Raw genomic sequence first — 26,911 nt, forward strand, 5'->3', positions numbered from 1 at the left:
CTTCAGTCATCTGGCGTAAGAGCGCAATCTCTCCTGTGTGTGTGTGTGTGTGTGTGTGTGTGTGTGTGTGTGTGTGTGTGTGTGTGTGTGTGTGTGTGTGTGTGTGTGTGTGTGTGTTGCGCACCCATGCGTCATGCATTATTGAAGTAGCTGTTGAATAATTCAAAGCACTACTGATATTGATCTCAGGGCCTGATATCACTGCAGTCTGGCTCAGAGAGAGAGAGATGGAAAGAGAGCGAGAAAGAAATGGAGAGATACATAGAGAAAGGTTTAGAGGGAGTAGATAGAAGGGGGAAGAATTAATGAGAGAGAGTGAGAGTGAGAGATAGAAAAAGCTTAGTTCAAACGGACGACAACCCTCTCATCATCCCATTGATCACACAGCAATGGTATCCTTGTGGGCCAAACAGAACCCAACCCTGGGTTTACAGGGGGGCCAAACAGAACCCAACCCAAGGTTTACTAGGGATAAAAATAACCCAACCCTAGGTTTACTGGGGCTAAACAGAACCCAACTCTGGGTTTAAAGGGGGCCAAACAGAACCCAACCCTGGGTTTACAGGGGGCCAAACAGAACCCAACCCTGGGTTTACAGGGGGCCAAACAGAACCCAACCCTGGGTTTACAGGGGGCCAAACAGAACCCAACCCTGGGTTTACAGGGGGCCAACCAGAACCCAAACCTGGGTTTACAGGGGCCCAAACAGAACCCAACCCTGGGTTTACAGGGGGCCAACCAGAACACAACCCTGGGTTTACAGGGGTGCACCTGGCCTGAACAGATAACAGGACACAGAGAATCCATGGAAGGAATTTTTACTTTGAACATTCACACTTTACATTACAAAGAGATAGCGCCGGCAGGAACGTCTGACAAGAAATTGAAATGAGACTGCAGACATTACTAGAATGACACATTTATCGTATCACTTTCCTTTTGAAACAGCTTTTCAGAAAAACAAACATAACAAACTGAATAATGGATCCAGTCAAATCAAAACAGTGTTTGTGGCCAAACATGAGTGTGTGTGTGTGTCTGTCTGTCTGTCTGTCTGTCTGTCTGTCTGTCTGTGTGTGTGTGTGTGTGTGTGTGTGTGTGTGTGTGTGTGTGTGTGTGTGTGTGTGTGTGTGTGTGTGTGTGTGTGTGTGTGTGTGTGTGTGTGTGTGTGTGTGTGTGTGTTACCAGACAAGGTCTTGAAAGAGCAGTGCTGAACAGTGAAGTGTAACATACCTAGTGAGATGTCGGTCTATTGCAGTGATACACTTGGTGTTGTTGAAGTTGCCCCAAGACACTGATCTCGGGTCAGTTTTACTAACCCACTAGTGGTTAAGGTGAGGAATGGGGGAAGGGAAGCTGATCCAAGATCTGTACCCTCAGAATTACACCAGTCCGACTCTCCAAACCGTCTGCAATCCTCAATCAGTCTTGCTGCACAAATTTGATTGAATGCCACATAATTTACATAGCAGTCGGGCATCAGATAGCGATATCATATTGATGCGGTTAATGACATGATAAACACTTGTCTAGGCGTTGAGAGATTTGGTGCACGACTGCAATGTCTGATGCTGTAGTTGATATATCAGCTATACTGGCAGACAGTGGGAGTGACAATGGAAATGAAAGGGGCGTGGTTTCACACGCACACCATACTTGAATGGGCTGTGATGATCAGAGCAGCTGTTGCCTTGTGTCCCAATAACGACCATAGTTTGGAGGAGGGAGAGAGAGAGAGAGAGAAAGATGTGGGGAGAGGAGGGAGAGAGGTGGGGAGAGGAGAGAGGTGGGGAGAGTAGGGAGAGAGGTGGGGAGAGTAGGGAGAGAGGTGGGGAGTGGAAGGAGAGAGGTGGGGAGAGGAGGGAGGTGGGGCGAGGAGGGAGAGGTGGGGAGAGTAGGGAGAGAGGTGGGGAGTGGAGGGAGAGAGGTGGGGAGAGGAGGGAGGTGGAGAGAGGTGGGGAGAGGAGGGAGAGGTGGGGAGAGGAGGGAGAGAGAGAAAAGAGCTGTTAAATTCTACAACCACCTAAAATGAAGCGATTCCCAAACCTTCCTTAACAAAGCCATCACCTACTGAGAAATTAACCTGGAGGAGAGTACCCTAAGCAAGCTAATCCTGGGGCTCTGTTCACAAACACAAACATACCCCACAGAGCCCCAGGACAGCAACACAATTAGACCCAACCAAATCATGAGCAATCAAAAAGATAATTACTTGACACATTGGAAAGAATTCACAACAAAACTGAGCAAACTAGAATGTTATTTGGCCCTAAACAGAGAGTACACAGTGGCAGAATACCTGACCACTGTGACTGACCCAAATTTAAGGAAAGCTTTAACTATGTACAGACACAGTGAGCATAGCCTTGCTTTTGAGAAAGGCCGCCGTAGGCAGACCTGGCTCTCAAGAGAAGACAGGCTATGTGCTCACTGCCCACAAAATGAGGTGGAAACTGAGCTGCACTTCCTAACCTCACACATTTCCCTCAGATTACACAGATCCACAAAGAATTTGTAAACAAACCCAATTTTGATAAACTCCCATATCTACTGGGTGAAATTCCAACAGTGTGCCATCACAGTAGCAAGATTTGAGACCTGTTGCCACAAGAAAAGGGCAACCAGTGAAGAACAAACACCATTGTAAATACAACCTATATTTATGTTTATTTATTTTCCCTTGTGTACTTTAACCATTTGTACATCGTTACAACGCTGAATATAGAAATAATATGACATTTGAAATGTCTTTATTCTTTTGGAACTTCTATGAGTGTAATGTTTACTGTTAATTTTTATTATTGATTTCACTTTTGTTTATTATCTATTTCACCTGCTTTGGCAACGTTAACATATGTTTCCCATGCCAATAAAGCTCCTTGAATTGAAAGGAGAGAGGTGGGAAGAGGAGGGAGAGAGAGAGGTGGGAAGAGGAGGGAGAGAGAGGTGGGGAGAGGAGGGAGAGAGGTGGGGAGAGAGAGAGGTGGGGAGAGGAGAGAGAGTGGTGGGGATAGTGGGACAGAGAGGTGGGGAGAGGAGGGAGAGAGAGAGAGTTGGGAGAGGAGAGAGAGAGGTGGGGAGAGGAGGGAGAGAGAGAAAGAGTTGAGGAGGGAAAGAAAGAGGTTGGGAGAGGAGAGAGAAAGAGATGGAGAGAGGGAGAGAGAGAGGTGGGAGAAGGAGGAAGAGAGAGAGGTGGGGAGAGGAGGGAGAGAGGTGGGGAGAGAGAGGTGGGGAGAGGAGAGAGGGGTGGGGATAGTGGGAGAGAGAGGTGGGGAGAGGAGGGAGAGAGAGAGGTGGGGAGAGGAGGGAGAGAGAGAAAGAGTTGAGGAGGGAGAGAAAGAGGTGGGGAGATAGAGAAGTGGGGAGAGGAGAGAGAAAGAGATGGAGAGAGTGAGAGAGAGAGGTGGGGGAGAGAGAAAGAGGTGAGGAGAGGAGGGAGAGAGAGAAAGAGGTGAGGAGAGGAGAGAGAGAGAGAAAGAGGTGGGGAGAGAGAGAAGTGGGGAGAGGAGAAAGGTGGGAAGAGGAGGGAGAGAGCGAGATATGGGTGGGAGAGAGAAGTGGGGAGAGGAGGGGGAGAGAGAAAGAGTTGAGGATGGAAAGAAAGAGGTTGGGAGAGGAGAGAGAAAGAAATGGAGAGAGGGAGAGAGAGAGGTGGGAAGAGGAGGGAGAGAGAGAGGTGGGGAGAGGAGGGAGAGGTGGGGAGAGGAGAGAGTGGTGGGGATAGTGGGAGAGAGAGGTGGGGAGAGGAGGGAGAGAGAGAGGTGGGGAGAGGAGGGAGAGAGAGAAAGAGTTGAGGAGGGAGAGAAAGAGGTGGGGAGAGAGAGAAGTGGGGAGAGGAGAGAGAAAGAGATGGAGAGAGTGAGAGAGAGAGGTGGGGGAGAGAGAAAGAGGTGAGGAGAGGAGAGAGAAAGAGGTGAGGAGAGGAGAGAGAGAGAGAAAGAGGTGGGGAGAGAGAGAAGTGGGGAGAGGAGAGAGGTGGGAAGAGGAGGGAGAGAGCGAGATATGGGTGGGAGAGAGAAGTGGGGAGAGGAGGGAGAAAGAGGTGGAGAGAGAGGTTGGGAGAGGAGGGAGAGAGAGGTGGGGAGAAGAGGGGGAGAGAGAGAAGTGGAGAGAATGAGAACACTAACCTCCTTATTTGCTATTTAAAGAATCTAAGCAGAGCCAGCATTACCAGAAAGGCAGAAAATAGCTGTGATGTTTGTAAAGGGAGAGAGAAAGAGGCTTGTGTGTGTGTGAATAGATGCAGTAGCAGCCCCATTGCACCAAACAGCTGCCAGATGTCGTCTCCTTTCTGAAATAAGACACACACACACGGGCAGGCACGCACGCGCGCGCACACACGCACATTGTTACCCAGTTTGGATTTGCTATGTCATTAGATTGTTGTTTTCATGCCTTGCTGGGCAAGATAGCCTATTTTCTGCATGCTTCTTCTCCATATGAACCTATTCACCCCAAAGGCGACGTTATCTGCGTCATCATACTTCTATTTGTATCAGATTGCTTCCAAATTATGAGCTGTTATGTCAAGAAACCTGTCTGGTAAATTTATATTAAAACATTTCCATTGTCAGATTCGCCAGAATGTTTTTTTCGTTTAGTCTTGAGTTCAGGCAGTGAGTTACCGCTGGTGCAATGTGAGTCGCATAGCGCCCCTCCCTGGCCCGAACCATAGGCGGCTGGCTGCCCGTTGCCGCATCCCGTCCCGCTTTGCCACAGGTCTGCATTCGTATCCAAATCTGCCAATCTTCTCTCCAGTCCCTCCCTCTCTTCCCTCCCCCTTCTCCTTATCCTCCTCCTCCTCCCCCCGCCCGCAGACCACCAACAATGCTCTCCAGTTTCTAGACACACGACTCTCCGGTAAAGTGGCTCTGCATCGTTTTATCATACCTCAGTGCTCTGCATCGGTAACGGTATGTATATGTCTATAGCAAGTTATCTTGGCTAAACGGTTTTACAACAAATATACGGAATGACTACCCTAGCCTATAGGTTTTGCCTGTTCTATGATTTCCTCATGTTTTCATTTAATTGATCACTGGTAGACTGTTTACCGAAGTGTACGTACGGATAGACTCGTAGGGTGGTGACTGTCTCCTCTCCCTTTATCTATCCTCAGATGACCGCATTTCATTTCAATGTATTTCATCAGAAACTTTATGAACACATTTTTAACGACACCTCCGAGTTAACCATCCGAATGCTATTTCCATTTACAGTTTGACTACACATTTACTTCATATGATTTCAATATAATATTTACCGTGACAGTCATTTGTTGAAAACTTGCCAAAGACGGTATTAAATCATTAAATAATCAGACTCATTTAAACCTACCTTGACATATGGGACAGCAGTACGCGGGCTACTTACTGTACGTTCAGGTGACGGATTTCAACCACTCCTTCCCTTTATCCAACGTAACTGGATTACCGGTCTGTAAGGTAAAGCGTGGACGCACGCATGTGGTATAATGCGTTTTAATATTGAACTGTATCAGGTTGACGAATGTAGCCTTTGTATTCATTAGAATTTAGTATTGAATAGATTGAGATATGAATGCGATTAAATACATTGGCGCAGTAGATTGCTGTTTTGTTTCCCCTGGGCGCCTTGAGCTATAGTTCGATTCCTTTCGCTTGATTGGATGATGTACGTTTATTGAACTGTGGAGATCGACCTTGTTGCGTGTATGACCTAGCTTGCCTCTCGGTTCAATCGAGGACAATTTAGAATCTCACAAGGACGCGCAAACGCCCCTATATCCCGCAAAAAATGGACTATAATGAAGTGTTAAGGCTCGTGCACGTTCCTCAGAATGTGCACGGGCAGAATGTCTGGATTTGCTAAAGATATCCGGGGGCATTAAACGTAAACTAGATGAATTAGTCATATTTGTTCATGTCACGTTCACTCTGTTGAATGTGGTTCTTTGTTCAACATTACCTTCCGCGTAATGCTTATGAATGAAACAAATATCATGCTGTAAAGAGATGGTGGCAGATAATTATATTCCTGCTTTTGAATCAATGCGATCAGCACCCTTTTCGTTTAAGACTCAAGAGCAATGTTGTAACCTATGGATACTAGCGCTGGGTGCATTGGGAATATCCCAGGCCTCTCCAGTGACTCAGCAATGGTCCCTATGACTCAGACGCAGCATGTATGATGTGTGTGTGTGTGTGTGTGCGTGTGTGTGTGTGTGACTTGAGGGGCCGATGAATGGAAATAATGATCGACAGCAGGGATGAGACGGGGGATTCAAATGATGTTACTCAAGCCTGAATTGAAACGATGCCGCATTAATGCTTGTACTGCATTATAATGAATGTTTATGTAAATGAACGATTTATCCATTAGTGTGACTGTAAAGTGTAACGTTTCTTTAAAAAAGAAAATATACATATTTTTTTTTGCATTCTGGGGTGATGTTTTGAATCCCAACGTACACACACTGAGCAATCGAACATATTGCAGCTCTCACTCACCCACCAGGGTCAAGTGAAAGTGCACTAGATTGACAGTGAGCTAAATGTGTCTGTGGGCTAGAGACAGGAGTCATTTGATAAACCTGTTTGGTTGTTCTCTACAAGCTAGCTATATCAGTCGTAATCTTTTGTTTCTCTGACCTTCGTAGAGCTAGGTGGGATACCTAGTCACTGAATGCCTTCAACTGAAATGTATCTTCCACATTTAACCCAACCCCTCTGAATCAGAGAGGGGGGGGGGGGGACTGCCATAAATCAACATCCACGTCTTCAGCACCCAGGGAACAGTGGGTTAAACTGCCTTACTCAGAACGACAGATTTTTACCTTGTCAGCTCGGGGATTTGATCCAGCAACCTTTATGGTTACTGGCCCAACGCTCTAACCACTAGGCTACCTGCCGCCCCAGGATAGGCTAAAGGCATCTGCATGCTTCCCATCCTATATATTATGACGCTGATTATGTTTTTGTTAGTTTTGGTCTTCGGCAAGGTTTTTTTTCTGCTCTTTGTGAACACAGCATTTTTCCTTGAGGCAAGCCGAAGTTCAGAGCCCGAAGTCTACGACCCTTCGGTCATTGGTCAACAATAGGGATTCTTCAATGAAACAAGCCTTAAGTCTGGGCGCTGTCCTGATAGTTAATGTTCAGACATTTGATAACTGCAGGCAACAGAGACTACGGAAGTGTGTTGCCCTTTTTAATTATGGAGTGTGGTGCCAACTGTAGATTATAGAGTGTGTTGCCCTTTTTAATTATGGAGTGAGGTGCCAACTGTAGATTATAGAGTGTGTTGCCCTTTTTAATTACGGTCCCATTCATTCAGTTGTGATCACCAGGTTTCTAGGAAACCGAGGGATTTAATAACCATATCCATAACAATCTGGACATTCCACATCAACAGACAAAAGCTTGATAAACAGTAGTGGTGGTCTGCCATGTCATTTAGGAGGCACAATCAGGTGATCCTACTTCATCCACTTTAAGTCCATTTCTATTTGAAGGACATTTGCGATTACCGTCGTCATTATATGTGTACATTTTGCTACAACAACTTTCGGGAAATGGTTTCAAATCAATGGAGTCTTAGCTACTCAACAGGGTGCTTACTTCCTAATCTGTCAGGATTTGGGATTGGGTTTGAAACAATGAGCCACTCTCACTCTGAAATTAGGAGTGTTGGTTCACGACCTGGCCGACAGTTGCATGTCTGGGGAAATCTGTTCGGGAACTTATGTAATCACTGGCCTGAGACCTAATTTAGATAACCTCATTTGTTGAAGTGAAGTGCAATCTATGAATAACTACAGGTAATCATACACACACAGACTCTCTCTCTCTCACACACACACACACACACACCCACCCACGCACACACACACACGCACGCACACACACACACACACACACACACACACACACACACACACACACACACACACACTGGCAGACAGGCACAAGGAGGAAGGACATTGCGATTACCGTTGTCATTAAACATGTATAATTTGCCACAACGACTCTGCATGGTTTGAAAGATGGGCCAATGTGCTTTACATGAGGCTGGGATTTAGTCTAGCTAGCCTGGCTTGGTTTAACCAGACTGAATGCCCTGCCACCATTGTTTCACTCAGCATTCAGTCTGGTTTACCCAGGCTAAGATTTACCCTCAAGCATGCCTCAGCATTGAGTTTCCTCATCAGAGTATGTGATTAAATTAATCAGCTATTAGACCACTGAAGAACTTCTCTAATATCCTGAAGTAGATTACAAGACTCTTCTAGTATTGAGGGACTAGTATGTAAATGCAGTAACAGTAGCTCTTAAATCAGCTTGAACCGTTTCACTTCCATCCCAGTCAGACTCTATGTGAATCGTTTCCCAGTCAGACTCTGTGTGAACCGTTTCACTTCCATCCCAGTCAGACTCTATGTGAACCATTTCACTTCCATCCCAGTCAGACTCTGTGTGAACCGTTTCACTTCAATCCCAGTCAGACTCTGTGTGAACCGTTTCACTTCCATCCCAGTCAGACTCTGTGTGAACCGTTTCACTTCCATCCCAGTCAGACTCTTTGTGAACCGTTTCACTTCCATCCCAGTCAGACTCTGTGTGAACCGTTTCACTTCCATCCCAGTCAGACTCTTTGTGAACCGTTTCACTTCCATCCCAGTCAGACTCTGTGTGAACCGTTTCACTTCCATCCCAGTCAGACTCTTTGTGAACCGTTTCACTTCCATCCCAGTCAGACTCTGTGTGAACCGTTTCACTTCCATCCCAGTCAGACTCTGTGTGAACCGTTTCACTTCCATCCCAGTCAGACTCTGTGTGGACCCTAAACAATTTGAGTCACTGGTTGCTTTTGAGCCCTAGAAGGATGGAAAATGACCAGGCTCTCCTTATAGTTCCAAACCAGATCACATGGTTCCACTTATCAGTGAAGTCTGTCTGACCAGCGCTCACCATTTACCAGGCAACGACTGGAAAACCTTCTGTACCACGACACCGGCTGGAACACTTCCTGTACCACGATAACGGCTGGAACACCTCCTGTACCAATACAACGGCTGGAACACCTCCTGTACCACGACAACGGCTGGAACACCTCCTGTACCAGGACACCGGCTGGAACACCTCCTGTACCAAAACAACGGCTGGAACACTTCCTGTACCACGATAACGGCTGGAACACTTCCTGTACCACGACAACGGCTGGAACACCTCCTGTACCACGACAACGGCTGGAACACCTCCTGTACCAGGACAACGGCTGGAACACCTCCTGTACCACGACAACAGCTGGAACACCTCCTGTACCACGACAACGGCTGGAACACCTCCTGTACCACGACAACGACTGGAACACCTCCTGTACCTCTACAACGACTGGAACACCTCCTGTACCTCTACAACGGCTGGAACACCTCCTGTACCACGACAACGGCTGAAACACCTCCTGCACCACGACAACGGCTGGAACACCCTCCTGTACCACGACAACGGCTGGATCACCTCCTGTACCACGACAACGGCTGGAAAACCTCCTGTACCACGACAAAGGCTGGAACACCTGCTGTACCACGACAACGGCTGGAACGCCTCCTGTACCACGGCAACGGCTGGAACGCCTCCTGTACCACGACAACGACTGGAACACCTCCTGTACCTCTACAACGACTGGAACACCTCCTGTACCTCTACAACGGCTGGAACACCTCCTGTACCACGACAACGGCTGGAACACCTCCTGCACCACGACAACGGCTGGAACACCGTCCTGTACCACGACAACGGCTGGATCACCTCCTGTACCACGACAACGGCTGGAAAACCTCCTGTACCACAACAACGGCTGGAACACCTGCTGTACCACGACAACGGCTGGAACGCCTCCTGTACCACGGCAACGGCTGGAACGCCTCCTGTACCACGACAATGGCTGGAACGCCTCCTGCCCCACGACAACGGCTGGAACGCCTCCTGTACCACGACAACGGCTGGAACGCCTCCTGTACCGCGACAACGGCTGGAACGCCTCCTGTACCACGACAACGGCTGGACACCTCCTGTACCACGACAACGGTTGGAACACCTCCTGTACCAATACAACGGCTGGAACACCTCCTGTACCACGACAACGGCTAGAACACCTCCTGCACCACGACAACGGCTGGAACACCTCCTGTACCTCTACAACGGCTGGAACACCTCCTGTACCTCTACAACGGCTGGAACACCTCCTGTACCTCTACAACGGCTGGAACACCTCCTGTACCACGACAACGGTTGGAACACCTCCTGTACCAATACAACGGCTGGAACACCTCCTGTACCAATACAACGGCTGGAACACCTCCTGTACCAATACAACGGCTGGAACACCTCCTGTACCTCTACAACGGCTGGAACACCTCCTGTACCACGACAACGGTTGGAACACCTCCTGTACCAATACAACGGCTGGAACACCTCCTGTACCACGACAACGGCTGGAACACCTCCTGTACCAATACAACGGCTGGAACACCTCCTGTACCCCGACAACGGCTGGAACACCTCCTGTACCAGGACAACGGCTGGAACACCTCCTGTACCACGACAACAGCTGGAACACCTCCTGTACCACGACAACGGCTGGAACACCTCCTGTACCACGACAACGACTGGAACACCTCCTGTACCTCTACAACGACTGGAACACCTCCTGTACCTCTACAACGGCTGGAACACCTCCTGTACCACGACAACGGCTGAAACACCTCCTGCACCACGACAACGGCTGGAACACCCTCCTGTACCACGACAACGGCTGGATCACCTCCTGTACCACGACAACGGCTGGAAAACCTCCTGTACCACGACAAAGGCTGGAACACCTGCTGTACCACGACAACGGCTGGAACGCCTCCTGTACCACGGCAACGGCTGGAACGCCTCCTGTACCACGACAACGACTGGAACACCTCCTGTACCTCTACAACGACTGGAACACCTCCTGTACCTCTACAACGGCTGGAACACCTCCTGTACCACGACAACGGCTGGAACACCTCCTGCACCACGACAACGGCTGGAACACCGTCCTGTACCACGACAACGGCTGGATCACCTCCTGTACCACGACAACGGCTGGAAAACCTCCTGTACCACAACAACGGCTGGAACACCTGCTGTACCACGACAACGGCTGGAACGCCTCCTGTACCACGGCAACGGCTGGAACGCCTCCTGTACCACGACAATGGCTGGAACGCCTCCTGCCCCACGACAACGGCTGGAACGCCTCCTGTACCACGACAACGGCTGGAACGCCTCCTGTACCGCGACAACGGCTGGAACGCCTCCTGTACCACGACAACGGCTGGACACCTCCTGTACCACGACAACGGTTGGAACACCTCCTGTACCAATACAACGGCTGGAACACCTCCTGTACCACGACAACGGCTAGAACACCTCCTGCACCACGACAACGGCTGGAACACCTCCTGTACCTCTACAACGGCTGGAACACCTCCTGTACCTCTACAACGGCTGGAACACCTCCTGTACCTCTACAACGGCTGGAACACCTCCTGTACCACGACAACGGTTGGAACACCTCCTGTACCAATACAACGGCTGGAACACCTCCTGTACCAATACAACGGCTGGAACACCTCCTGTACCAATACAACGGCTGGAACACCTCCTGTACCTCTACAACGGCTGGAACACCTCCTGTACCACGACAACGGTTGGAACACCTCCTGTACCAATACAACGGCTGGAACACCTCCTGTACCACGACAACGGCTGGAACACCTCCTGTACCAATACAACGGCTGGAACACCTCCTGTACCCCGACAACGGCTGGAACACCTCCTGTACCACAACAACGGCTGGAACACCTCCTGTACCACGACAACGGCTGGAACACCTCCTGTACCACGACAACGGCTGGAACACCTCCTGTACCACGACAACGGCTGGAACACCTCCAGTACCATGACAACGGCTGGAACACCTCCTGTACCACGACAACGGCTGGAACACCTCCTGTACCAATACAACGGCTGGAACACCTCCAGGACCTCTACTCCTTGTCTTTTCTGTCCTTCTTTCCTTCATGAGCACCGATAGGTAGAAGCACCGGATATATCTCCCTCTTATTGTGAACACCTCTGTCACATTCAGATCCTTGAGGAAACGAGACAAGGAAAGGAAGATACTAGAACTGCCAGGCTCTGAAATGACTCCAGTAGAAAGAACAGGCGTCCGTCTCAGAGAGTGCAGTAGTTTTGGGGCTCCCGAGTGGCGCAGCGCTCTAAGACACTGCATCCCAGTGCTAGAGGCTTCACCACAGACTCTGGTTCGATTCCAGGCTGTATCACAACCTTGGGAGTCCCATAGGGTGGTGCACAATTGGCCCAGCGTTGTCCGGGTTAGGGTTTGGCCGTTGTAGGCTGTCATTGTAAATCAGAATTTGTTCTTAACTGACTTGCCTAATTAAATAAAGGTTAAATAAAACAGTTAATTAACGTGAGCAGTCTCCTTGCCTGCTGTGTTGGGGTACAGAGAGTGCCAGCTTTCTAAGGCTACTGTGGTGCTGAGGGACTGTGTGGGCGTTCACTCTCTCTCTCTGCAGTGAGTAAACTCTCCCTTTAAAATGCAGTGGGTAGGTAGGACAGGACAAATATATCTATCTTTCACATAGACACACACCATCATTCCCTCTATATGGTCTGTTTCTTGGTAGAAGGATAGAAAGATAGTCTAGAGAAAAGGAGAGGGGGAGAGCAGTCACGTCACAGACAGGCATTATTGCTGAAAGCAAGCATATTGGGCTGAGGCGACCGTTCCCCTTAAGCGGTGCAGTATAGCAGTAAACATTAATCCTCTACTGTGGAGCTCTATTCCCACTGGTCGTCCTGCACCATCTTCCCCCCCTGATCCCAGATCTGCTGACTGCACCTGGTGCACCAGGCATCTAATTTGCCTGCCACCTAGGCTCTAAGGCGCTTGGACTCAAACCAGCCGTGCAAGCTAAGACGGTCCTTTTGGGAAGCTACATTTCACGTAGGCTACAGCTCTCCCTTTTTTTGTTTTTGACGTAGAGATCCATACTGAAATTCTCCCTGAGGAAACTAGATGATTAGGTTTGTTACCATGCTGGCTTGGCGGCGTTCTCATGATATGTGTTGCAGCTATTCTTGATTTTATTTGTGTATTGTGTTAGCTTTCAAAGGAATAAAGAAACACGCCTCAAGCTTTAACATAAATTCCAACGAGGGACAAAATCCAAATCCTAAATCCAGTGGGAGACAAAACATAATTGTGGGCTGAGAGTTTTGAGTACGTAACCATCATAACTGCCACGTCAATACCCGGAAATCCGTTGTCCAAAAATAATCCTGCCTACATATTTTACATATGTCTTCGCGCTCAACATTCACTTGCCGAGACATATCTACGGCGTTGCTGTTTTAAAATAAACTGGTTGCAACCAACCCGTAACCCCAAACTGCCTACTGGCAGTTCTGAAATCCACCCTAAACTGAGAGTAACTTCCCAGGCCCTCTTCCTCTCCATGTAGAGTGGCTGAAAGGCCTCCAGGCAAGCAAGCAGTGGTTTACTCCATAGCCACACCAATTTTACACCAAATTAGTTTTCTGAGTAACTTTTCTTTAGGGGAATTGCTATCTCTGTCAGATTTCCTGAACTCTGAAAGATTTGGAAGGACTCAGTGTCCCGAAATAAGATTTGTGAGATGGGAAAGAATGGAGAATGTTCTTTCTCTTTCTCTCTCTCTGGGTTTTCTCAACTCGAGCGATGGTATCACTTGTCATTGTGTTGAAGGTCACTATGACAGTTATTTTTCATAATACCTGTCTCCTGGTTGTCCATTTGACCCCGTGACCCTGTCTTGGGTTGTCATGAAGATGGATGACATGTCACTGTGCATCAACTCATTGGTGACCTGAAACCTGACACCTCTGGCCTTTTGCGATGCTCAGCACAACAAGAATATTTGACAAGTGACGACAAGCTTGTTATCCAGAGTACTCCAATATGTTATTGACTGTGTGGGCTGTAGATTAGCTGTGGTTACACAAGCACAACATTGTGGATGCAATTAGTATTCATTACCAACTTGTTATCGTTTGCATCCTGCGGCCTCATGCAATTGACTTCCCTAAATCTGAATGATTTAATAAGAGAAGTCAAAACAAGGATCTATGGATGACATTTTTTATATTTTTTATTACTGTTCTGTCTCCCCTCACAGCTTCTTACGTAATAGTCAATCAAGCTCCTTATAGTAGCCTACATAGAGATAGAATGGAATAAGGGGAAATGTAGACATGATTTTATATGGAATATAGTAAAATGGGAGGGAAAGAGATGGTTTGATCAGGAGAGTTGGAGGTGAGATATTTATTATATGAAATATTGTAAAATGGGAGGGAAAGAGATGGTTTGATCAGGAGAGTTGGAGGTGAGATATTTATTATATGAGATATAGTCAAATGCGAGGGGAAGAGATGGTTTGATCAGGAGAGTTGGAGGTGAGATATTTATTATATGAGATATAGTCAAATGCGAGGGAAAGAGATGGTTTGATCAGGAGAGTTGGAGGTGAGATATTTATTTTATGAGATATAGTAAAATGGGAGGGAAAGAGATGGTTTGATCAGGAGAGTTGGAGGTGAGATATTTATTTTATGAGATATGGTAAAATGCGAGGGAAAGAGATGGTTTGATCAGGAGAGTTGGAGGTGAGATATTTATTGGAAGTGTGTTTATGACCTTTGACCCACACAGGGTCTCTATATGCCCCCTGTGTCAAATCAAATCAAATGTTATTGGTCACAAACACATGGTTAGCAGATGTTAATGCGAGTGTAGCGAAATGCTTTTGCTTCTAGTTCCGACCATGCAGTAATATCTAACAAGTAATCTAACAATTTCACAACAACTATGTAAAGGAATGAATAAGAATATGTACATATAAATATATGGATGAGCGATGGCCGAACAGCATAGACAAGATGCAGTAGATGGTATAGAGTACAGTATATACATATGAGATGAGTATAGTAGTGTATGTAAACATGATATAAAGTGGCATTGTTTAAAGTGACTAGTGATACATTTATTACATCCAATTTGTAATTATTAAAGGGGCCAGAGATTTGAGTCAGTGTGTTGGCAGCAGCCACTCAATGTTAGTGGTGGCTGTTTAACAGTTTGATGGCCTTGAGATAGAAGCTGTTTTTCAGTCTCTCGGTCCCTGCTTTGATGCACCTGTACTGACCTCGCCTTCTGGACGATAGTGGGGTGAACAGGCAGTGGCTCGGGTGGTTGTTGTCCTTGATGGCAGTAGTGATGTCATGGTTGGCACAGTGTGGGTACAGTGTGGGCATCCCAGGTCTCTAGGAGACGATTGCCACAGCGCCAATCCCCTACTGTTGCCCTTGTCTGTCTGTCTGTCTGTCTGTCTGTCTGTCTGTCTGTCTGTCTGTCTGTCTCTCTTCACTCTACTGCCTGCCTAGGTGTCCTCTAACTATCTCTCCATCCTTATGCTCTTTCTCGGTTTCATAGTCTATCTGTGTCCTCTATCTCTCCTTGTCTCTCTGTCTTGATACTGATGAAGGTGAAATACACTTAGTTTGATCCTTTCCTCTTGTTGTATATTATTATAGCACATCCTTCCTCACTGGTCAGAGAAGATTGGCATGTGAGAGCAGTATGATGCCAGCCCAGCCTATATATCCAACTGTTAGCTTCCTGGGGTTTATTCTGTCTGATCCGAGCAGTAAGATATGGAGCCTTGCATGCCGACTAAACCGGGCTTGCGCCATCGCGAGCCTGTTGATATTGTCCATCCACACCAGACGTGATCAGGACACGGAGGTTGAAATATCAAAACGAACCTTGAACCAACTATATTAATTTGAGGACAGGTCGAAACACATGAAACATTCATGGACATTTAATTTGTCCTGGGATATAAACTTTGGGTTATTATTTTATCTGAAATAATGCACAAGGTAATTTTTTTCAGGATTTTTGTAGAATTCGTGTGTCCTCTACTCCGACAATGAATCCACAGATAAAAGGGGAAACCTAGTTAGTTTCTAGTAATCTCTCCTCCTTCAGGCTTCTTCTTCTTTGGACTTAATATGGCGGTTGGCAACCAACTTTAAGGGGCATTACCATCACTAACTGGTCTGGAGTGTGGACCTCAGTTCATCTTTCAATCATCTACGTGGGTGTAAGCTCGTGAAAACCAATGAGGAGATGGGAGAGGCGGGACTTGCAGTGTGTCACGCGTCAAAAATAGAACCAACTTCTATTTTAGCGCCTGGCTATGCAGACGCTCGTTGACCCGCGTGAGAAGTTTGGATGAAATGATTGAATAACATGTACAGTACCAGTCAGAAGTTTTGACACACATTCAAGGGCTTTTCTGTATTTTTTTTACTATTTTCTACATTGTAGAATAATAGTGAAGACATCAAAACTATGAAATAACACATATAGGGTGGCAGGTAGCCTAGTGGTTAGAGCGTTGGACTTGTAAACAAAAGGTTGCAAGATCGAATCCCTGATTTACAAGGTAAAAAAATGTCGTTCTGCCCCTAAACAAGGCAGTTAACTGACTTGCCTCGTTAAATAAAATATGGAATCATGTAGTAAAAGGTTAAACAAATCAAAATATATTTTCTGTTTAAGATTCTTCAAAGTAGCCACCCTTTGCCTTGATGACAGCTTTGCACACTCTTGGCATTCTCTCAACCAGTTTCACCTGGAATGAAAACAGTACAAATAAAGAAAAACCCTTGAAATGAGTAGGTGTGCCCAAAACTTTGACTGGTACTGAATGCGTACTTTGATTTTGTGTGCCTTCATGAACCCTCCTGGACTCAATGGCCACGCCCAGAATCCAGTTGAGGGTCTGAGATTGGGACAGATTGGGACAGCTTGGAACTCAAAAGCCCAGCAGTGATTAACGTAGAGAGGGTTTCACTGGCTTAGCGGCACAAACATCCAGCACTGCCAAATCACAGGACTAGGATTACGGCCAGGAACTAGGACATACACTTCCTGTTCGGCTTTAAAGTGCAAGTTGGTGAGCCAATCGACACACAAGAAATAGTTGGCTGGTGTTAGGATCGATCGGGCTTGTTTAGGAGAAACAGTGGGTTGGCTGTCTGCGCCTTACTCTCAGTCCCTGATAGACTCTGTCACAGGTGCCTTAGCAAGGTCATAGGAGAAAAGAGACCCGCATATTGTCTGAGGGTTTGGAAATAAATCTGTAACCAATGCAAAAATATATCTTATTTATTTTTAGGACAAGATGTCCCGAAAGTTAAAAGCCAAAGGTGCTAAAGTGAAGTTGAGGAGAGTGCAACATTACCTACATTACCTACAGTAACATATGTACTATAGAGATGTGTTGTGTGGAATTGACATGTTTCTCAATCATGTTGAGTAAATATATGGGTCAGCTTTATGCAATATATTTATATTGATTGTGGACCTCTATGTAGTTCAATGTGATTGCTTTTATTAAATATGTTTATTGTAATATACCCAGGGCTGTTTTTTATTGTAATATATCCAGGGTTGTTTTTTATTGTAATATATCAAGGGCGTTTTTTATTGTAATATATACAGGGCTGTTTTTTATTGTAATATATACAGGGCTGTTTTTTATTGTAATATATCCAGGGCTGTTTTTTATTGTAATATATCCAGGGCTGTTTTTTATTGTAATATATACAGGGCTGTTTTTTATTGTAATATAAATCCAGGGCTGTTTTTTATTGTTATATATCCAGGGCTGTTTTTTATTGTAATATATCCAGGGATGTTTTTTATTGTAATATATCCAGGGCTGTTTTTTATTGTAATATATCCAGGGCTGTTTTTTATTGTAATATATCCAGGGCTGTTTTGTAAAAGAGATGTTTAATGTCAATGTGACTCCCTGTAAAAATACATTTTTTTTTTAAATGGTCTGTCTATATGGTCTTTCCACTGAATAAGCCCATAAAGGGTGTATAGAGACATTTGAGGTGGCCATTTAGGCAGGGATCTACACTGATATTTTTTTACAAGGTGCACGTGTGGGGGTAAATTTGAAGAAAATGTAGGAGCACACAAAGAAATTTAGGAGCACAATTAAAAATATTTGAGGTAATAAAGCTAGAATCCTTACATTTTTCTAGGTGCACTGGTGTTCCTAAATAGAAATTCCAGATGTTTAGGCTCATATGCAAGTAAAATGGCCGCCCTCTAGAGCCCTGTTAGCTCTGTGCAGGTATGACACATCAGTTGTTCAGCATCTGATAAGGAGCCTACATGAAAGTGGACTTTCACCTGAAATGTTATACTTTGTGTTCTGTGAAGGTTGCGCAATGATCTTTTCTGCTATTGCCTGGTCTCGCCGACTCCTTTTTTAAATTTTCCAGTTCACTTCTTTTTCCAATAAGTTATAGTGAAGATAATGGCCCTTTGTCCTCAGAAGAGAATTAAGTCACATTAGCAAAATTAGATTAGCGGCGCTAACCTTGTTTTGATGTGCCTCTTTACTTGACTTTTGGTTTACTGCGATTGGCCGTCTTTCCATAAGATGACCCAGCAGGCATCAGGTCAAAAATTGCCTTCTGTTGACCTGTTGGGTGCCGGTGTTCCGTAAAAAAAAAAGCCCACATTGTCACCTCAACGAGTTAAGAGTGACTGCAGTAAACATGAGATGACATCGTTAGGTCACCGTTGTCAGACGTAGCCCTCGGAGCATTATCTAAACGCTTAGCGTCATAGGGCTGCCATGATGGCCCCATACTTGTTGTGTACTGTTGAAGGTGTCTTAGCAAGCCAATCAGTCTCTCATCCATAGCTTACTCACACTACTGAGCCAAACCAAGCCCAAGCCCAGCTATAATTGGCACAGTAGTGTGAAAAGGGTACCAGAGAGTTTATTCATATGCTGGTTTATGAAGAGAATGCATCAGATCTCTATCAGGTACCAGATTTATGCCGGTTTGTATATTTTGTGTGTTTGGATACAGGATCTTAGTCAAAATACAGGCTACTACATGAGACTGTATCTGTATCTAACACCCTTGATAAGAGTTGTCTGCAGGTGCCCTCTCTAACCATTATGTAGTTCTGGGGGATCTGCAGGTACCTGTCTAACCATTATGTAGTTCTGGGGGATCTGCAGGTACCCTATCTAACCATTATGTAGTTATGAAAAAATGCAAAACTGACCCTAAATCAACTGTGTCCTACTCTGTACCTCCCATTCTGATAACTCTCTGCGACATGTTTTATCAGTATGAGAAGCACGACGGATGCCAAGCATCTAACATTGATTCAACATCGTCTCAGTTCTAGCTCAACTCCAGCTGGTATAGCTGGCTACAGTGAGACAGAGTTAGATGCTGCCTCTGAAGACCAAAAGCAAGACAATTTTAGATGCCTTCTTTTTTTTAAATTCCTTGAACATCCTCTCAGTCCCTGATTATTGCTAAATGTGGAGCAGGCTATGTGGAGCAGGCTATGTGGAGCAGGCTATGTGGAGCAGGCTATGTGGAGCAGTGCAGCATCTGAGCCGTGGTTGAGATGTTTTTTTAAACAGAGTGCTCTCATTTCCAGAGTTCAGATGGAGGTATTTATATCAAGCAGGTCAGCTGAGGTAAAGGAGGACCGAGGAGAGTAACAGTGAGTTCTGTCTGGAAAAACAACCTTCTGTCCTCTGGGTGTTGGAGTGCTGTATGGAGAGTCGAGTCTGGAGCTAATCGTTTAGGTTCCTGAGGTTCTTAAGTCAACCGCTGACCAAGCCGGACGTGATCCAACGTCAACAGTGTTGCTTTAGTTCGTTTACCTCAGGACATTGAGATTTGTCAGTATCTGCTCTTGTTTCGCTGGCTTCTCATTCAAGTTCTTCTGAATGTGGGTGTCTGGGTGGTTCGGGTCGTTGTGGATTGTGTGGGAGAGTTCATATGGGATTTTATTATGTGTATCGTCAAGAAGTTAGTACCACCCTTGTACAGAGAAGTGAAGACACAAAGCTAATGCTATGGTAATGTCCCTCCTCTGTGATCTTCTTTGATCTTGAGGAAACAAGTCTATTGCTGAATGTGTGATGGAGGCTGTTTTCAGATGTTAACAACTGCTGACTACTGTTTTTTTGTACATGTCAGGAAATGACGCAGACGTGAAGGGGTGATAGAAAATCCTTTGCTGAAATTAGAGCAGTCTGAGGATATTGAGCAGGAAACTCAACCACCAAATGCATTTGTTCAGCCTTTAGCCTCTTTTTTTTAAGATTGGAGTTTTCGACATGCCTTTTGGCGTGATGTCAGTTACCTTGAAGTGGGATACTTTGGCTGTTTCTGGGATGCGAGTTAAAGGAAAAGCCAGTGAGATGAATAGAGGAGGGAAACTTGGCTGAACATCCTGCTCTTCAAAAGGACTGTTTAAACAAAATGGCAAAGCTGGGAAACACAGCTGCCTGACGTGTACTTGTGATTTAGTGTTACGTGTTTATATTACTAAATATGACTTAATCATGGTGGACTCAGATGGACAAACCTACATCAATAATTGAGTGTGATCTACCTTTATACTCTCCATTACTTGTTTGGGGTTGTTTAGGTGGTAGATCAGCTTTAATATTGCAGATAGATTGTAGCTTCCATCAATGTAATTGTCTGCATGACTTCCAATCCCCCATATATGTATATGTGTGTATACATACATACATACATACATACAGTGGGGCAAAATAGTATTTAGTCAGCCACCAATTGTGCAAGTTCTCCCCCTTAAAAAGATGAGAGGCCTGTAATTTTCATCATAGGTACACTTCAACTATGACAAACAAAATGAGAAAAAATATCCAGAAAATCACATTGTAGGATTTGCCAACAAAGGGTATATAACAAAGTATTGAGATAAACTGCCGGGCGCAGTGCGCTCTAACCAAGGTTGCCAGGTGCATGGTGTTTCCTCCGACACATTGGTGCGGCTGGCTTCCGGGTTGGATGGCGCTGTGTTAAGAAGCAGTGCGGCTTGGTTGGGTTGTGTATTGGAGAACGCATGACTTTGAGACAAGATAGTAGCTACTAAAAACAGTTGGATACCACGAAATTGGGGAGAGATTTTTTTTTCTCATTTTGTCTGTCATAGTTGAAGGTTACAGGCCTCTCTCATTTTACAGGCCTCTCTCATCTTTTTAAGTGGGAGAACTTGCACAATTGGTGGCTGACTAAATACTTTTTTGCCCCACTGTACATACATACATACAGTTGAAGTCGGAAGTTTACATACATCTTAGCCAAATACATTTAAACTCAGTTTTTCACAATTCCTGACATTTAATCCTAGTAAAAATTCCCTGCCTTATGTCAGTTAGGATCACCACTTTATTTTAAGAATGTGAAATGTCAGAATAATAGTAGAGTGATTTATTTCAGCTTTTATTTCTTTCATCACATTCCCAGTATCAGTATCAGTATCAGAAGCTTCTAAAGCCACAACATAATTTTCTGGAATTTTCCAAGCTGTTTAATTAAAGGCACAGCCAACTAAGTGTATGTAAACTTCTGGCCCACTGGAATTGTGATACAGTGAGTTATAAGTGAAATAATCTGTCTGTAAACAATTGTTGGAAAAATGACTTGTGTCATGCACAAAGTAGATGTCCTAACCGACTTGCCAAATCTATAGTTTGTTAACAGGAAATTTGTGGAGTGGTTGAAAAACGAGTTTTAATGACTCCAACCTAAGTGTATGTAAACAAGTTTTAATGACTCCAACCTAAGTGTATGTAAACGAGTTTTAATGACTCCAACCTAAGTGTATGTAAACAAGTTTTAATGACTCCAACCTAAGTGTATGTAAACGAGTTTTAATGACTCCAACCTAAGTGTATGTAAACGAGTTTTAATGACTCCAACCTAAGTGTATGTAAACTAGTTTTAATGACTCCAACCTAAGTGTATGCAAACTAGTTTTAATGACTCCAACCTAAGTGTATGTAAACGAGCTTTAATGACTCCAACCTAAGTGTATGTAAACGAGTTTTAATGACTCCAACCTAAGTGTATGTAAACAAGTTTTAATGACTCCAACCTAAGTGTATGTAAACGAGTTTTAATGCCTCCAACCTAAGTGTATGTAAACGAGTTTTAATGACTCCAACCTAAGTGTATGTAAACTAGTTTTAATGACTCCAACCTAAGTGTATGTAAACTAGTTTAAATGACTCCAACCTAAGTGTATGTAAACGAGTTTTAATGACTCCAACCTAAGTGTATGTAAACGAGTTTTAATGACTCCAACCTAAGTGTATGTAAACGAGTTTTAATGACTCCAACCTAAGTGTATGTAAACGAGTTTTAATGACTCCAACCTAAGTGTATGTAAACTAGTTTTAATGACTCCAACCTAAGTGTATGTAAACAAGTTTTAATGACTCCAACCTAAGTGTATGTAAACGAGTTTTAATGCCTCCAACCTAAGTGTATGTAAACGAGTTTTAATGACTCCAACCTAAGTGTATGTAAACTTTCGACTTCAACTGTATAACTGGATCTATTTTCGCTGCAACACAGAGTGCTGAGGATTGAATCTAGCCTTAAGTCTCTAACCTAAGGTATTATTCACCCGTCTACCTACTGCGCAGTGTAGACTATTCTGGAACGTCGTTACTAACTTTTCTCTTAAAGCTACTTGCTGCAAACTCATTTCAGTGAGGATCGGATTACTGGAGTTTTCCTATTTTAGAGTGGATTTGCAGGCATGTCTTTGGGGCGGATTTACTTCAGAAAATGTGGGGGTGGAATTGAGCTTCTCGGTTCATTAGCATGAGCTAGTTTCTCAGAGATTACCACAAATTCTAGTTCCACTTTAACCCTTTAGATACCAATATTTAGCCATTAGATACAAGTTCTGATATGCTTCAATTCCCCATACCCATTTTAGAGTTGGTGAGACACAGGGCCACACATATAGTACCTTAACTAGAGCACTTAGAGTTGGTGACAGGTAAGGGATGTGCACATGATACCACAGCACTGAACTGGAATGGGATACCCATTTACAGCCAGTAGGGATGCTCATTACTTTACTCTTTAGTCTTAACAACATCAGGGAGTCATTAAGCTGGTCCCAGATCTGTTTGTGCTGTAAAGCTCCTGCGGTTATGGTGATGCATAACAATGATCCTAGGAGATAATGATCATTGGGAGATACACAACAAAAACAGATCTGGGATCAGCCTAATGACTTCTACTGCTGTTGTTGTTGCTTCTCTCGTCCCTGTCAGACTGACCAGCCCCTGACTGACACCGACCCTTTGTTCATCGAGTATCACACTGTACCAGTCTGCAGTGTCAGAGAGGGGGGGGGGGGGGGGGGGGTCATCCTACAGGGACAAGCAGCTGATCGTCATCTCCCCAGGTCTGATATCATGTCTTTTGCTCACGTATTCTACTACTAGGCTCATGTTTTGAATATCCCCCAACGTCCCTATTGTATTATGTCATGTTCTGTACTCCCTCACTGCTCTGGAAGATATCGAAACACGGTGGTGGAGGATCATCCGAGGACGGCTAGGCTGCTCTTCCAGCAGGCTCTGATGAACAAGGCTTCTCTCTTGGTAGCTCACTGAGCATCTATAGTTGGCCTATGGCAGTACAACTTACAGTAGCTGTCCCTCTCGGTGTGCCTGGTCCCAGATCTGTTTACGTTGTCCAACCAGCTTTTTACGGTAATTGTCATGACAGAACAAACAGATCAGGGACCAGACTAACAGTTTTTTGCTGCTTTCTGCAGCTAATAGCAGCACTCGGGTCAGTTCTTTAGCAGTGGCCAGGTCACCTGAAGCCCCAGGTCCTGTCTCCTTTACTCTCTTACAGACTAATGCTGCTTTGCGTCTCACTGAAGAAGAAAAAAAACACAAGAGGCCAAGTCAGGGTAATGATGAGAGATTTGGTCCATTTCCATGGCAACGGCAACCAAGTGAGCCGTGTCCTGTGGTCGGAGTGCTTTTGTTCCGAAATGTCTCTGACTTGTTACCATGACATCCAGAAATGTTCATATTCCTTTTTTTCCTTTTATGCCTGTACTGGTCGGTTCCACTTTACAACTTCTATTAGCTTTCAGTAGTAATTGTATCCTCTGCTACTACTAATAAGACTGTCTGTTCATCAGTGGTGTAATGATATAGCCAGCATTTAAGAGTAACAAAGCTTACTTTATCATTGACAACGAAAGCTCATTATCACCTCCACCATTCAGAAGAAGTTTCACTTGGTTTTGTATCAGCCAATGATTCTGTTCCTCCTGGGTCAACTGACCGACTCCAACCAATCACAGTATTGCCATGACGATCACTTAATTTACACGTCTATTTTTATTCCTTTTTTTACATGAATATGCATAATACCTGTGACGTGCAGGGGTAGCTATTCAAATGGAAACTTTATAGTTTGGAAATGGATCCAAAGTGTCCATCCTGATTTTGAATCTAAAGTATACATTCTGATTTTGAATCTAAAGTATACTTTCTGATTTTGAATCAAAAGTATACATTCTGATTTTGAATCTAAAGTATACATTCTGATTTTGAATCTAAAGTATACATTCTGATTTTGAATCTAAAGTATACATTCTGATTTGGAATCTAAAGTATACATTCTGATTTGGAATCTAAAGTATCAGGTTGTCCTTCTCATCACCCAGGCCACCGTTTTATCCCTTAATATAGGAATCTGCTCAATCTGTAGTGTTGGTTAAGGGCTTGTAAGTAAGCATTTCAATGTAAGGTCTACCTACACCTGTTGTATTCGGCTCATGTGACAAATAACATTTGATTTGAACATCCGATTTATTGCACAATTGACAATTAAAGGCAACTTTCCTGCGGTCGCGGAGACTGCATACGCGGTAAACGCTGCATAGGTCGGCTCAATCTGAAAATTCCTTTTACATTTTAACTTGGATCTTCCGCTGTACGGCCTGAATCCAGGCCTTAATCTTTTACCCTGACTCACCTCAGTCGATAATCCAGTAATCACTACTTTGCAGGTGGCCCGGCGACATGAAGCCGACTCTCTGCAGAGGTCTTTCACAGCAAACGGATGACAGTGCAGATACCAAAATGGCCGCAGCACGGGAAAACTCTGGATGTATAGGAATCCCTATTAGAGTCTGCATTGGTCCTTAAACAAAAGGCAATGAAGTGCTTATCGTCACACTTTTGAACTTTAATGAGTAGAAATGATGACAGGGACGTTCAGCATCATATGTACTGAGTAGCCTCGAATGATTTATCGTATTTGCCCCTCTCTCTCTCTCTCTTTATGTCAGTGACTTTATACCTAAGTGTCTGTGATATTAACCAATAACCTGAAAACCATATGCTCGCAGCCCTTGTGATGGTGATTGCCAAACGTTCTTAAATATTCGGCCAGCCTAGCTTAGATATTGTCCAATTCTCAATTCCCTTGCATGACAATACCAATAGCTGTTCTCAACTTTGTTCTGTTCTAAGAAGCTCTGATTTCAAGCCACAGCCAGTAGACATTTGGTGACCTATTTCCTTTTCCAACTTTTGTTCTTGCCTTGACGCACTGTCTCTATAAGCGTCTGGCCCACATACTGTACAGGCACCATGCAGTACTAAATCTCCCAGACTCAAAGACTGGATGCTCTCCAGCAGGATGTCTTTGGGGCAGACTCTTAAGTTGTTTTTGGGGCAGACTGCTCAGACTGTGCCAAGATTCTCAGTAGCCTCTTAAGTTGTTGACCTGTGCCAATGTTGCTTATGTCTAGAAGGATTTGAAAGGGAACCCTTTTTAAAGCAAGTACATGAACGATATTGACAAAACACGTCCTCTCTCTCCTCATGTTGTTCGATGTTCTCTCCCTTGTAGGACAACGGACTCTCCACCACAAAAGTGATGTCCTAGAGACTGTGGTGTTAGTCAACCCATCCGAGGATACGGTTGCTTTAGAGGTGCGTTTTCAACATTTAAAAAAAACATTTAGGAAAATCTAGTCTTGTGCTATATTTAGACCTATCAATCATTACATGCAAAACATTTTTTACATTAATTGTCATGACGATTTAGAATCTCATACATTAAAAAAAGAAAAACATCCTGAAAGAAAACAAATTTCTCTCACTGTGATTTAAGTGGCATACCAATAACGGCTTAACAAAGTTGAAAAACATTTGATTAAATTCAGAGCTTAACCAAGTGTTTCCCAACTCCTCCAGTACCCCCAACAGCACACCTTTTTCTGTTGTAGCCCCTGACAAGCTCACCGGATTCAACTGTCAACTAATCATCAAGCCCTCAATGAGTTGAATCAGGTAGAGTTTGTCTGGGGCTACAATAAAAATGTGTGCTGTTGGGGATACTGGAGGACCATAGTTGGGAACCACTGGCCCTAACCAATATAAAAATATAAAAGTCATTATCTTTACCCAGTGCTGTGTCCTATAATTATCCTCTGTCTTCTCTGGCCCAGATCCAGTCTCTTGTCACAGACTCAGCAGGTCATAAGCTCTTGGTCCTGAGTGGGCAGAACTCAGACCACGGGGACCTGCTTCTCCAAAGTGGGGTTTTCACCTATCAGAGCTTCTCACAAGTCTTTGCTGATCCTGGGGTAAGCTATTACTGTTCAGAACAGTCAATTCCTATTCAGAACAGTATTTTCTGGCATTGTTGACTCTAGTCTGTAGTACTGAAAAGCTTTGTTTATTTTAAATTTTTAATTAAGATTAGATTACCAATGAAAAATGAATCTTAAATATTACTCCCACGAACTGGAATTGTGGATGAAAATCAAAACAGCAATGTCATTGAGCAATTTTTATACATCAGCACTGACCTCTGACCTTGGGGCTTGTCTCTGTCTC

At 44.7% G+C, this 26,911-nt stretch overlaps 1 protein-coding gene across 1 annotated transcript in view; it reads left to right on the forward strand.

Annotated features, from left to right (window-relative positions):
• Window positions 1–26,911, forward strand: part of LOC139407486 (microtubule-associated protein futsch-like) — a 93,461-nt gene that overhangs the window by 46,299 nt on the left and 20,251 nt on the right. The window contains exons 3-4 of the mRNA XM_071151282.1: window positions 25,920–26,002; window positions 26,521–26,658. Of these exons, the coding sequence (XP_071007383.1) occupies window positions 25,920–26,002; window positions 26,521–26,658 (221 nt within the window). The remainder of the gene's footprint in view (window positions 1–25,919; window positions 26,003–26,520; window positions 26,659–26,911) is intronic.

This window comes from Oncorhynchus clarkii, chromosome 4, assembly GCF_045791955.1.
Source record: "Oncorhynchus clarkii lewisi isolate Uvic-CL-2024 chromosome 4, UVic_Ocla_1.0, whole genome shotgun sequence".
Classification (NCBI taxonomy): Eukaryota; Metazoa; Chordata; class Actinopteri; order Salmoniformes; family Salmonidae; genus Oncorhynchus; species Oncorhynchus clarkii.